This window comes from Petromyzon marinus, chromosome 5, assembly GCF_048934315.1.
Source record: "Petromyzon marinus isolate PM22_M1 ecotype Great Lakes invasive population chromosome 5, UKy_Petmar_22M1.pri1.0, whole genome shotgun sequence".
Lineage (NCBI taxonomy): Eukaryota > Metazoa > Chordata > Hyperoartia > Petromyzontiformes > Petromyzontidae > Petromyzon > Petromyzon marinus.
The window spans coordinates 1,738,800-1,751,238 of NC_133671.1; the positions used below are offsets into that span (position 1 = coordinate 1,738,800).

General features: G+C 44.8%; 1 protein-coding gene across 8 annotated transcripts in view; it reads left to right on the forward strand.

Annotated features, from left to right (window-relative positions):
- LOC116938937 (uncharacterized) overlaps window positions 1-12,439 on the forward strand; it is a 166,960-nt gene that overhangs the window by 59,286 nt on the left and 95,235 nt on the right. For 4 of the 8 annotated variants that reach the window (XM_032946683.2, XM_032946685.2, XM_032946681.2 and 1 more), the window contains 5 exons: window positions 779-1,036; window positions 4,745-4,801; window positions 7,122-7,163; window positions 7,931-7,993; window positions 10,636-10,710. In XM_032946683.2, the coding sequence (XP_032802574.2) occupies window positions 779-1,036; window positions 4,745-4,801; window positions 7,122-7,163; window positions 7,931-7,993; window positions 10,636-10,710 (495 nt within the window). The remainder of the gene's footprint in view (window positions 1-778; window positions 1,037-4,744; window positions 4,802-7,121; window positions 7,164-7,930; window positions 7,994-10,635; window positions 10,711-12,439) is intronic. The other 4 variants (XM_032946684.2, XM_032946686.2, XM_032946687.2 and 1 more) reach the window with 1 other exon arrangement.

Consider the following 12,439-nt stretch of genomic DNA (forward strand, 5'->3'; position numbering starts at 1 on the left):
AAGGTATGGTTTTCCGGAATGCACTACTTTTCCTGTTACGTGGATGGGCTTCTCTCGTCATTGATAGATTTTATCACTTTGATGCAGTGTTCCAAGCAGCGCTGTGTACTTTACAGTAATAGTAAAAGTCAAAGTGATGTCCTGCTCATCGTCTGTCGTAGCCCTCGGCCAATTGTGGATATTCCACATTCCTATGGTGGGCGATGAGTCTATCCATGGGACAACCACTATTTGACTTCCCCACTCATGATCCAGGTCGCTCGTGCAAATGAGATCATCCTGGTCTGGAGTTGTCACCAAGTGAATCAATATACAATTTAAAACTAGAATATAATGTATAATGGTGAAAATGTGCATTATGTTTGTAAATGTGAACCGAATGTCTCAACAAGTAGTATCTGTAAGAACCAACAAACACATTTACCACTCTGATTGTGTAAGTGGATCATAACCATGCAGTGCTTCAGTACAAGTTGCTTTTTGGTACCCGCTGGGTATTAACACTGTCGGTTTATGCGACTAATTTTGTGAAATTAATTGTATAATCACAAGATTTACCGAAGCCTTCATGAATAAAGTTGCATAGATATATTGATATGTATATTATCTCATGAAGGAGCTTGCGTACATACTAAAGCTTTGCCGTTTCATATTATCCGTTGATTGTTTTTTTTTGCCACGATGCAAAAAAAAAACATTGGATCATATAAACGTAAGAGACTAACATGCTTCGTTACTGCCTCCCCGTGCCTCCATCCCCACGCTCACCGCGGACTAGCCTGAGGAGGAGGACTCATTTTCCGAAGAGTACACCGGCACCGATTGGGAGAAGACGCTCGAAGACGATCGAGATGCCGACTATGGCACGGGGAAGAACGGCAGGGCTGATCACGGTGACGATGATCTCGATGGCACCGATTATGGGAAGCACAAGACGTCGCCTTCAAACCAGGAATATGACTATGACTATGGCCTCGGCGAGGCCATCCCCAGTGAAGGTCCGCAGGCCGCTAACAGCTGGGAGGCAGCGGCGCGTGTGAGTGCAGGAGGGCTCTCTGTTATTCTCTGCGCTGTTCAGCCCGCATGTGTCGTGGGGATGCCCGTGATACGTTGTGTGTGTGGAGTGTGTGGTCTGTGGGGAGCGGTGGTGTAGCCGTTAGCGCGCTGTGCTTCGAACCTGGCGACCTGAGTTGAATTCACGCTCACGGCCAACAACAGTGACGATTATCTGAACCAGTCCTGGGCCTGCCCTCGGTCAACTCGGCATCAAATGAGTACCTTGTGCGGTGTGTAAACATCGCCACTGGGGAGACAAAGGCGGTCGGGCGTGGTGCTGGCCACCCACCCTCTCGTGTGCCGTGTTCGTTAACAGGACTTTCCCCAACAGTCTGTTAAGTCTATAGGGGTATCTTTGTCCTTGCAGTTTGTAGTGATTTGCTTGCGTGGAGATGTCATGTTGATAGTCTGTGAGTGCTTGTGTGTGTGTGTCAATCTGTGTATTATTTTGCCTGGAAGGTAGATGTGTAATGGTCATTGCACAGGCAATAGTGTACATCTAACTCCACTGAGAGTTGAGCAAGTCATCTGGAATGTTGTGCGACACCTTTGCCAGATGCTGTGACGGCTCTGCTTTATCTCTAAATGTATTTTGATAAATATGAATGTTTCGAAATAATACATTAATAGATTGTCAATTCTAAGGTTGCGATGCCTGTTTGGCTCTCATTCATAGCGGTGATATTAATTGCATTATTAACATCACATTTAATGCCGTGTCTACGTGGAAACCTAAACACTCTAACAGATTATATCCGCAGAGCAGTCACACCATGTGCTCGAGGTATTGCGCAGCAATGTGGGTGGCTTCCTCAATTCATGAACAATTTACACCTTAGGGGCCGTCCATAAATGACGTCACGCACCTTGGGGGGGAGGGGGGGGTCAGACATTTGTGACGATGTATGACGAGAGGGGGGGTGTTTGAGAAATGTGACGTCACATCAAAATGCGCAACTTTAAATAAATATAAACACGTTTTATTTAATTAAATAGACTTTTTAATAATGTTTTCTCCTACAATATCAGAGTGCAGCGCCACATTAAATGCGCACTACAATGACACTAGTTTAAAGCGATTTGAAGCATGTTTTATTTCCAAAATGGAAATATGGTTTGGAGGGGGGCAGAGCTTTGTGACGTCATATTTGAGGGGGAGTCTGACTTTTTGTGACGCCATGTGACGAGGGGGAGAGGGTCAAAAATCGCGTGACGTCATTTATCGACGGCCTCTTGGGGATGGCGGTGCAGTGGCAACAGTGGAGCCTCGCAGTAGGAAGGTCCTGGGGTAGATTACCGACTCCGGTAGCTTTCTGTGTGAAGTTTCGATGTACTCCCCCAGTCCTGCACGGGGTTTGTTCTGGGTTCTCCGGATTCCTCCTGTAGCTAAAAAATGAAACCACACATTGCTGCGGGTGTCAGCCAAACGTCCCAATGCTGCGGAATTACCTGCGCACTACTCAATAGGGATTGCACATGACAGTGCATCCTAACTTGGCGGGGCTCTTCTGAAAACGAGTCGTTCGACTCAGTGAGGCTTTCCTGGATAAAGAAGCGGAATAATACGAGTGGCTTGAGGTTTGTTATGAGTCTCCATAGGGAGGCTAGCATATGGGTTTCACATTAGCGTGAATATTGGTATATAAAATTAAAGCATTTTATTATTATTATTATTGTGTCCTAGAACACATGGTTATGTCATAGGGAATGGTGGCCTGTGAACTATACCATTACAGTATATGGTAGCCAGGCCAAAAATTCCCCCCAGATGATTTGGACCCCCCATACACTAGACGTGTGTGTAGGATGAGGAAAAATATGAACACAAATGTATAATGCATGACATTATGGGAAGCCCACATTAGGGCATATACAGGTCACAGGCACAGATGTCTGCTGTATCTTAAACGCGTACAGTCACAACCCTGTGTACATTGTGGCATGAGGGTGACCGTGCTTTACTGCGTGATGTATAAGATAAGAGCATTGCTTGAAGCAAGCCTGACTGCCGATCTTATACCGATTTATTTATCGCATTATTCCAATGTACTTTACAGCAATTATAAACGTTTACATAAGATGGCAGTGTTTGAGGTGACGAGTGGAGTTATTCGAAGTGGGGGTGGAGTCATGGTGACCAGAGAACACGTGGAAGAGGTTAAGGAGGGGTTGGTGTAGGGGGAGTAATGGGGCAGTGGTAGGGGTTGGGGTAGTAACAGGGGTAGTGATGAGGATACGATTAGTTACAGGAGTCGTTATTGTGGTTGGGGTATGCCTGCTCCTAGATGGCGGGCGGGTCCATGGAGTAGCAGTGGCAGAACAGGCTAGGGGAGAAGAGATGGCGGGTGTTTTAAGGGAGGACCGAACGCCGGTTATAGTGAAGGTGATTGTTTTATGTGCAGTGGGAGTTTGTTCCAGCGATGGGGAAGCAATAAGGGAACAAGAGAGCAAGAGCTCACAGGGCAAGGGAGGCACAGAGGAACAGTAGAGACTGGGAGCATAGAGGGCAGGATGGGACAGAGTAGTAAGATATTCGAGAAGCAAGATAAGGTGGGGCAAGGCCTTGGAGGGATTTATAAACCAGAAGAGTGACAGATGTCCACAGACATCGAGGGTAGGCAGGGAGTACGGTGTGGTTGGGAAAGGAGAGTGGAAGTGTGGGGAGTATGGGGGAAGTAAAACATTATCTGGGCTGAGGCATGTTGTGTCTGTTGGGGAGGAGTGAAGGCATGGGCAGACACGGAATGTGCAAATCAGTCCAGGGTTTGCTGGCGTTGAACCAATAGCGCTGAAATTATTCACTTCCAGGAGGAGGAGGTGCCGTGTGGCTGATGGGATGTGAGAAAAACAACGTTAATATTTTATGCGGAGAGACAGGCAATGGAAGCAGGTGAATTGTCCACTTAGTTCGTTTGTTGCCAGTGCAATTGCTGTGGCCGAGGACTCTGTCACCTCGCGCCACCTTCCCCACTGCCACATCATTAAAGCACGCCTGCCCCCCAAACGCTTTCATTCAGCCATCTCTAAGCTCCTTCCCCATGTGGATAAATATCCCCAGTGCTATGTGAGTTATGTAATGGGAGCTGCGGTCGTGTGCATGGATGTTGCATTGGATCTTGTGTGCATTTTTCGTTGCGTTTGCATGTTAGTGGGTATCCAATGTTGATTTGAAGCTTTCGTGACTGCAGGAGTCCATACTTTTTGGTTCTTTCAGTAAAGTCACGTGGGTAGAAAAAAATAATAGATCACGACGTTTCGATCGCAACACAAGCAACCGTCATCAGGTGTGAAACAAACAGCAGGAATGATGACGTAGGAGAAAGAGCTGCTGCAACCTTTCTCCTACGTCAGCAGTCCTCGTGCTGTGTTTGTTTCACACCTGATGAGGGCTGCTTGTGTTGCGATCGAAACGTCGTGATCTATTATTTTTTTCTACCTACGTGACTTTACCAAAAAAAACAAAGAGCATGGTATCCAATGTGTCTATGAAATGTGTTTCCTTCGTATGTGTGTGTGTGCATGCGATGCACCGATGCATAGGATATTTCACATGTGCAGCGTACGATGAGTTTGCCTACGTGTGTGCGCGTGCCTGTATATAACATACAAGTGCCCGTGTTTAAGCGTAATCTATATGTCTCTGTGTTTAAGTGTATGTGCCTATGTATGTACATTTTCGAGTGTGCAGGTATCGGGAGATTTCGGAGAGAAGGGACAGAAGGGAGAGCCGGCAGTCGTGGAGCCCGTAAGTGTGACACGTGGTGACGGGGTGATGTTGTCATAAAGATCGTGACATTGTTGGTGTAGCCCAGGGGGGTGATGTTGTCACGAAGGTCGTGACATTAATTGAAGCAGACTTTAGCAGCTTCAAAGAATGCTTCTGGGAAACACTGAACTAGACAGGTCCCATAGGGCATGGAAAGCGGAGATTTGATGTTTCCCACGTTGGGACACGGCAAGTTTTGCGCTATGCTGAATGGTGGCCATAGTGTTTATTCATTGCCCTAGCCTGTACATTACATCAGGCAACTCAGCATCGTTTGTTTAGCAGGCCCAGACTCTGCTGATGAGGTTCAGGTCAAAACCCATCCAGAGTTTGCCTGCTTAAATAAAAAAAGGTCCAATTTAACTTAACTCTCGTCTAATCTAGTATCCCAGTAGAATCATGAGACTTTGTAAGGCGTTAACTGGGTAAACGACATCTAATAAAAATCGTACCCTGTATTTATATGTTGACCTCAGTTTCCCTTCGGGGAGACTGTTGCTTAATGATGTGTATTGTGCACGACACGCCGAAACTCGCGCTACTGAGAGATGCCTCAGCTCCGTGCCTTCATATTTCCACCACCCTTGCGCTGTACGAATCTGGGCGTGCCTTGACTCAACTCAGATTTAAACGTGAAACGAGCGTCGTTTTGACAAATTAAAGTTGCATCACCAAAGAGACGATTCTCAAGTTTCCACCAAGTGATGAATGGCGAAGGCGCTTATTATGGAATCTCCCAGTTAATATTTTCATACACTGCACATGCAGTCCAAGACCACTAGGTAGTGATGCAGGCACAGCAATAGGAGAGAATGGTAAACCATTAGTTCCCGATCACTTTAAGGACAATACATAAGCAGACAATTCACTTGCTATATTATTGTATTGACGTAAAAGCACTGTTTTACACATCCAAACGGCCACACGGCCTTCTGGGAGTGATTTTTTTTCAGCAGATTTTGTTCAATAGCAGCAAACTCTAAACCAGTTTCAATATGCAGTGTCCCATCGGCAGCCAGGCTTGCTTAAACCATTGCTGCTGAACAGCAATATGCGTATAAGTCAAAAGGACTCTGTAGGATTCAGGGTCCTGGTTCAATTAAAAAACTCTTACGATGCATGACACTGTGCGGAATGTAAAAATCAAAGCGCCTCATTGTCTTCAAAGGCAGACTGGCAGGGAGTTTTTGTTCTGTCAGTCGCACCCACACTCAACCGTGAGTGCTGGCTGGCATGGCCCAGTGGTAGCACATTCGCCACTTGTCACGGAGGTTCACAGCTTAAATACAGCGGCCGCCCTGATTAATGCTGGGGTTTGTTTTAACCATCGTAATAATACTATTCACCCATCTGCTTAGCAGGGGTCATTCACGTGAGTACGCCGTTGTGTGCTGGCGTCAGCATCCTATGTTTGTAAAGTTACACCACAAATGACTGTTGGGATGACACATGGCAATCATCGACTGTGAAAAGTGTCAGGACCCTCCTAAAAAAAAATGACGAGACTCGTGGAAGATTTTCTGGGTCAACAAGCATAACAATAGTAATTTAACTATTACTAATGTAAATGTATGTTGAACTTATTGCACACTGTACGTAGCCAACCATGCTAATCTAACTACTTGAAGTGTTGAGCAAAACTAAAATACTTTAACTTGATTTGAAGCTTTCGTGACTGCAGCAATTACTCTTTGGTTGTTTCGATGAAGTCTCAAATTGAGTTCTACCTGATGACGGTTGCTTGTGTTGCAATCGAAACGTCGTATTCTATTATTTGATTTATTTTCTTCTTACGTTGCTTTACCGAAAGAACCAACGAGTAAAATACTATAAATTCAACATCTTTCATTAAAAGTATAGAAAAACTAAAACGTTCGCAAAAATTGCATGGACAGACGCATGCTTGGAATGACGTTGAGAGAGTAAGAGGAGCACATGGATTAGAGAGCACACGCCAGTTTATGACATACAAACTGTTGATAAAAGGGGGCTTAGGCAGGACCACGGTTGGCTACGTACAGTGCGAAAGAAGTTTAGCATACAGACGTACGGCAAGGCCAGAAGGGACTATGGCAGTCAAGGAAAGGCTCGCATTGGAGAACCCGTACGCCTAGGAGATGGAGCGATGAGATCATCTTGTGTGTAGGTGCAGGATGGGTTGGGGAGGCATTCATCCAACATTAGATAACTCATGGCTGATGATGACGATGATGACTTAATGCATGGTTTTGGTTTTTATTTCATGTAAATTTGCCTGGCTTTTCACAATTGTACTTTTGTCATTTTTTTCTTTCCTCAGGGGATGCTCATTGAAGGACCACCAGGGTTTGATGGCCCCCCAGTAAGTGATTAATTCGAATTTCCATATCATTGATTCACTTTACACGAGGGGGTGGACAGTTATCACTACGAGGGAGGGGGTGGATGGTCAGCACCACGCCCGGCCGCTCTTTTCTCCCCAGTGCTGATGTTTACACACCGTGCCAGGTACTCATTTAAGGCTTAGTCAATCAAGCGGAGGCACCGGATCGGTTCAAATATTCCTCACCGTTTTCTAGCCACGAGCGGGAATTGAACTCCAATGGCCGATTGCGTAGCCTAGTGCACGAACCGCTATGCCACTGCTTCCCACAGAGACATGTTTATACGTTGTGTTTACAGATGAATATGCACGTGTGTGTCCTGGGAGTGGCGGTAATAAGCAGAAATTGTGGTGTTCGTTCGTAATTGCACATCAATGGTAACACATTAACCTCACAGCAAGAACGGTTCGATTCCTAACTTTGGTGCCTTTTTGCGTGAAGTTTTATGTTCTCCCCCTGCATCAGTTTCCACTGTGTTCTCTGGTTTTCTCCCACAGCTAAAAAAAACACACGCATACAATGCAACTGTTTTTTGGCAAACAACCCAATGCTAAACACTTACTTGAAAATTACGCAATTGGGATTGCCCACAACAGCAGCATCGCCCCCTACTGGGATAACTTTGTGGCACCCTTCTGATAAAGTATTGAGACTCAGTGGGCAAACAAGCGGTCTAGAGAAGTATAAAAATATTCCTGTATGATGTGTCCACGTGCTGACGAGGCGGTGATTTGTGTGTCCTCAGGGATATCCAGGCCCTCCTGGACCTGTTGGGCCTGCAGGACCTTCAGGAGACAATGGTGATCGGGTGAGATCTCTCTCCACTGTTTAATCTTAAATAGAGTATTAAAATAGACGTAGCTTTACATGTTTGTACTGGTTTAATTAGGGGTGTATTTAATGAGAACAACAATTAAGTAGGCAATCCAAAGCTTGTTGAAAGGAGAAATTGTCCAGCCACACAAACACTGACGTCGCTAACTTTAACACAATCTCTGCCGATTCCAAATCCAGCACAACCTCTAACAAACAACACCACCAAGTACACGGGTTTCCACCCTGGTTATGTAACCTGGATTTTACTCTCCAGCTGAGCTGGGCTCTCCCTCAACATAGAGCTATTGTCACTACTAAGATATTGTTACTACTAAGCTACTGTCACCACTAAGACGTCATACTGACTGAGCCGCCGCTCTGGAACGCGTTCAAATCGTTAATTAATAGACAATCAGAGTTGAGCACCATGGCTTGGCAAAACATCAAACGAAACGGTTGGACTGAGATCAGCTGCTGATCGAGATGAGACTCGGGTCATCCTCGCATTCTCAGTACTGCCCCTATTGGTGGTAGTTCGCATGGTACATTCTACCGGTGAGCTGGCGCATGCTCTAACCGACAATTTCTCAATGTGGGACATTACAACTGTACTCTTTGCTAACGACACAAAAATGTTCTTCCCCTTACCCTCATTTACCCCTCAGTGTTCCTCTCATATCTCCTCCTGCCATTCAATCCTGGATGGCGTTTCACTTTCTCTCAATCCTTCCAAAACGCCAATCATTTTTATTTCGGCATCTTGCTCTCTTGCTCGTGTTCCCACCATCTCCTTCCCTCCTTTCTGTCTCACTCCAGTTTCCTCTGCCCTCAACCTTGGTGTGTGCCCTTTGACTCTTCCCACACGTGTTCCGCACACATCGGCACTTCTTTGCACATCTGCAGCTATCCTCTAACATCAGGAAATCTACCCTCATTTAAATCTCTGCTACCAAACCCCTTGTTCATGGTCTGATCTTTATCCATCTTCACAACTCTAATTGTCTTCTTCTTGGTCTCCCGGCCTCTGCTCTCACTTAACTTAAGCAAATTAAAAATGCTTCCATATGTGTTATTTTCATTCTCCCATTTAATGATCACACTTCACCTGTCCTCCTTCAATGCCACTGGCTTCCTCTTTATGTCCACTGCGTTTTAAAATTTATATGTAAGCAAACCTCTCGACCGGCTTTCACATTCAGTGTCTGCCTATACCTTCACTCCTCTCCAACAGATGCAACATGCCTCAGCTGGGATAATTTTTAACCTCCCCCACACTCCCCACACGTATACTCTCCTTCCCCACCTACCGTACATTTGCTCCCTGTCTACTATCAGTGTCTGTTAACATTTGTCACTCTTGCCTTTAAATCCCTCCATGGCCTCTCTTATCTCCTTTTATGTCCCCTCTCGTCCTCTTCATTCCCAATCTCCTCTCTGCCTCTCTCTCTCCCGCCTTCTCCCTGTGCCCAATCTCGTTTTCAGTCCTTCTCCCTCCTTGCACCTCTCCTCTGGAATCAACTTCCCTTCCACACCTTCCCGTACCTCCCCTACCCTTTTGTGATCCGTAAGCGGCCCTATATCGCTGTTACACATTCATCTATCCTTGCAAATTCCTGCCATCTCATTCTATTCTGTCGCCGTTTTATTTTTTAACTGTGAGTTGGCACATTTTCTCAATTGATTGTATGTATGTATGTACGTAGATCTTCTTTCACACCATTCGTAGCCACTTGTGCTAATCGGAGGTGCCGGGGAAGGACAACAAACTAAACACAAAAGCAGTTTTTAAGAAATTAGTTTTCAAGCTTGATTTGAAAGTGAATAGCTCAAGCGGCTCCCTAATATCGGAAGGGAGAGCATTAAAAACGACTGGAGAAGCGCATCTGAAAGTGCACGATGCAGTGACCGTATTTTTTTTTATTGATGGTGACATAAGACAAGATGTCCACAATGCAGTTCTTCAGTGGCTGGTGGTTTTTGCATAATGTTATAGGCTGTACACAATAATATATATTTTCGGTCAGATCACGTGAGTCAAATGTGTGTTCTAAACCCTTCTCCACCTGACACAGCTGATTAATAAAGTTGTCACGTCAACATACGTGCCAATGTATTACTGCTTCAGCACCACAACTGGTCGTGTTGAAGGAAAATCCACAACATTCAACAATTAGGTATTCTGCCGTTCCGCTCGTAGTTACAACCAACATCATGAGGCATTTTCCAGAATTCCCGTGTATGTCTCTCTCTAAAAAAAACAAGTATATTTACACATCCAATCAGCCACATGGCCTTTTGGATGCTATTTATTTGCAGCAAAAATTGGCTTAATACTACAAACTCTGGACAGGTTTTGACATTCAGCGTCTCATCAGCAGTCAGGCTTGGGTGAACCAATGCCGGTGAACTGCCAGATGTTCGTAGGCAAGGAACCCTCTCTATTAGATGTGAGTTTACTTATATCACAAAACCGTGTTGGTGATGGGATGTGTGAAAAAATTTTTTTTATAGTTTATATGAAGACAGATATGTGAAGGAGGCTAATTGTCTGCTTTATTTATATTATCAACGATATTGTGCACAACGACACGAATTATTCATTTGTGTTATGTATAAATATTCTCTCTTTTCCAGGGCCCCTCAGGGCGTCCGGGCCTCCCTGGTGCTGACGGCCTGCCTGGGCCGCCTGGAACCATGCTCATGTTGCCGGTAGGACATCACTCATGGCCAAGGCACTTCCTGCTACACCCTGTCCTTCTAACTGGAGTAATGCTGCAGAGATGCGTGCTACGTGCAAGATTCATTTCATCGCAGTTCACAGGAGGCCTGTAGTGATTCACCTCCCAAGCAATTTAATTTTAAGAAATAAGAAGATAAGTGTGTTACTATACAGCAGCATAATTCAAGCAAATTTAATCTCAAAACGCCACAGGGGTTCTAATGCACGCAGTTTTTTGCACAGGGCACGCGGGAAACCACATGCAGCCGGCATTAACAATTGGTCACGCTCTCTCTAGCCATAATTTGGAAAGTTTGGTGAACTCCATTAGTGATCACCTTGGCGCCCATGGGAAGAGAGTTTCGGAGCACGTGTGTGATACACCAACCCCCGCCGGCTCCAGAACAACTCGGCTCTCTTCAAACATATTGGCTCTCATGTCTCCTCATTTATATCTTGACATAAATGTCCCCGCATAAATGTCCTGGTGAGGGGTGGTGGTGACTTTTCAAGTCTTTCATCCAGCAGTGGATAGACCATGGCTGATGATGGTGATGTCCCTATAACCAGAAAAGCCCCTTCTCCAACTAGTCTGGCTCCCTAGAGATTTAACTGAACTCCCCTTCCGAGGGCACACACCCACACTCTACCCTGACCCCTGCTGCTTCACATGGACTTATTCTCACGTCAAATACTTGAGCACGTGCATCATTCTTAAAGTTACAAAGAGTAATGGGCACTGTTTCCATAGATTCAGAGGTATGGAGGAAGGCAGACAGAACCGGTGCCAACGATTGCTCGAGCTTTGTGGTCCTATATTTGGATGTTTGGCCAACTCTATTCATGAGTCTGATACTTGAATTGCGAATTAATTAATTGTAACGATTCCGGATCGCGATAATATTTGTGAACACGTTATTTACGCCTTTTGCTGAATCCAGCGAAAACCGGAAATCAGGCAAAAAGCAATTTCACGAAAACAAAATCTTCACAGTTTGGGAAGGAGGTGGGGGGGGGGGGGGCAGGCCTAAAACAACCGCTTCTCTCACAGATCAAGGCATTCATAACAAATATACTGAAATTACCAGCACCATTTATAAATCTAGCTTGTCTATTGCCAAGTGATAGGGAAATTAAGTTTGTACATCCTTGTCATAAAGATATGATAGTAAAGGCACGAGTACAAATGAACGAAGCATTTTATCATATTTATTTTTTTAATCATTAAAAAAAAATTATAATAAAATAACGTTTTGCATTCGGACACGGTTTCATAATGGCTACGACATCGTGTTGCAACGAATGTTTTCATTTTGATGCACCTGCTACAGTATTTCGATTTGATCCTCGGAAACGATTCAACACGAACGTTAATAACACCGTAGCCTTAAAAGGGAACGCATCGATGACGTTTCGGGCAATGGCCCTTTCGCACTTGTGGCGTTTCCTTTTTTTTCTTGCCACTTGCTGTTAGATTGATGTCATCACTCTCTGGGCAATTTAGTGGTACAATTACATTATATTAATGAATTTAATTTATTTATAAATAAAGCTTTAGCGATTCTCAAAACTATGTTTCAAAAGGATCCTGCATTGGGATGTTTTAGTCAATTTTGCTTGAATGTGTTTTGTGAATCAGAGGGAACGAGCCTACCCACGTAAATGGGTTCATATCACCAATTTCTGTAATGTCACCTCCTAGTTACTTTGTAGACCAGG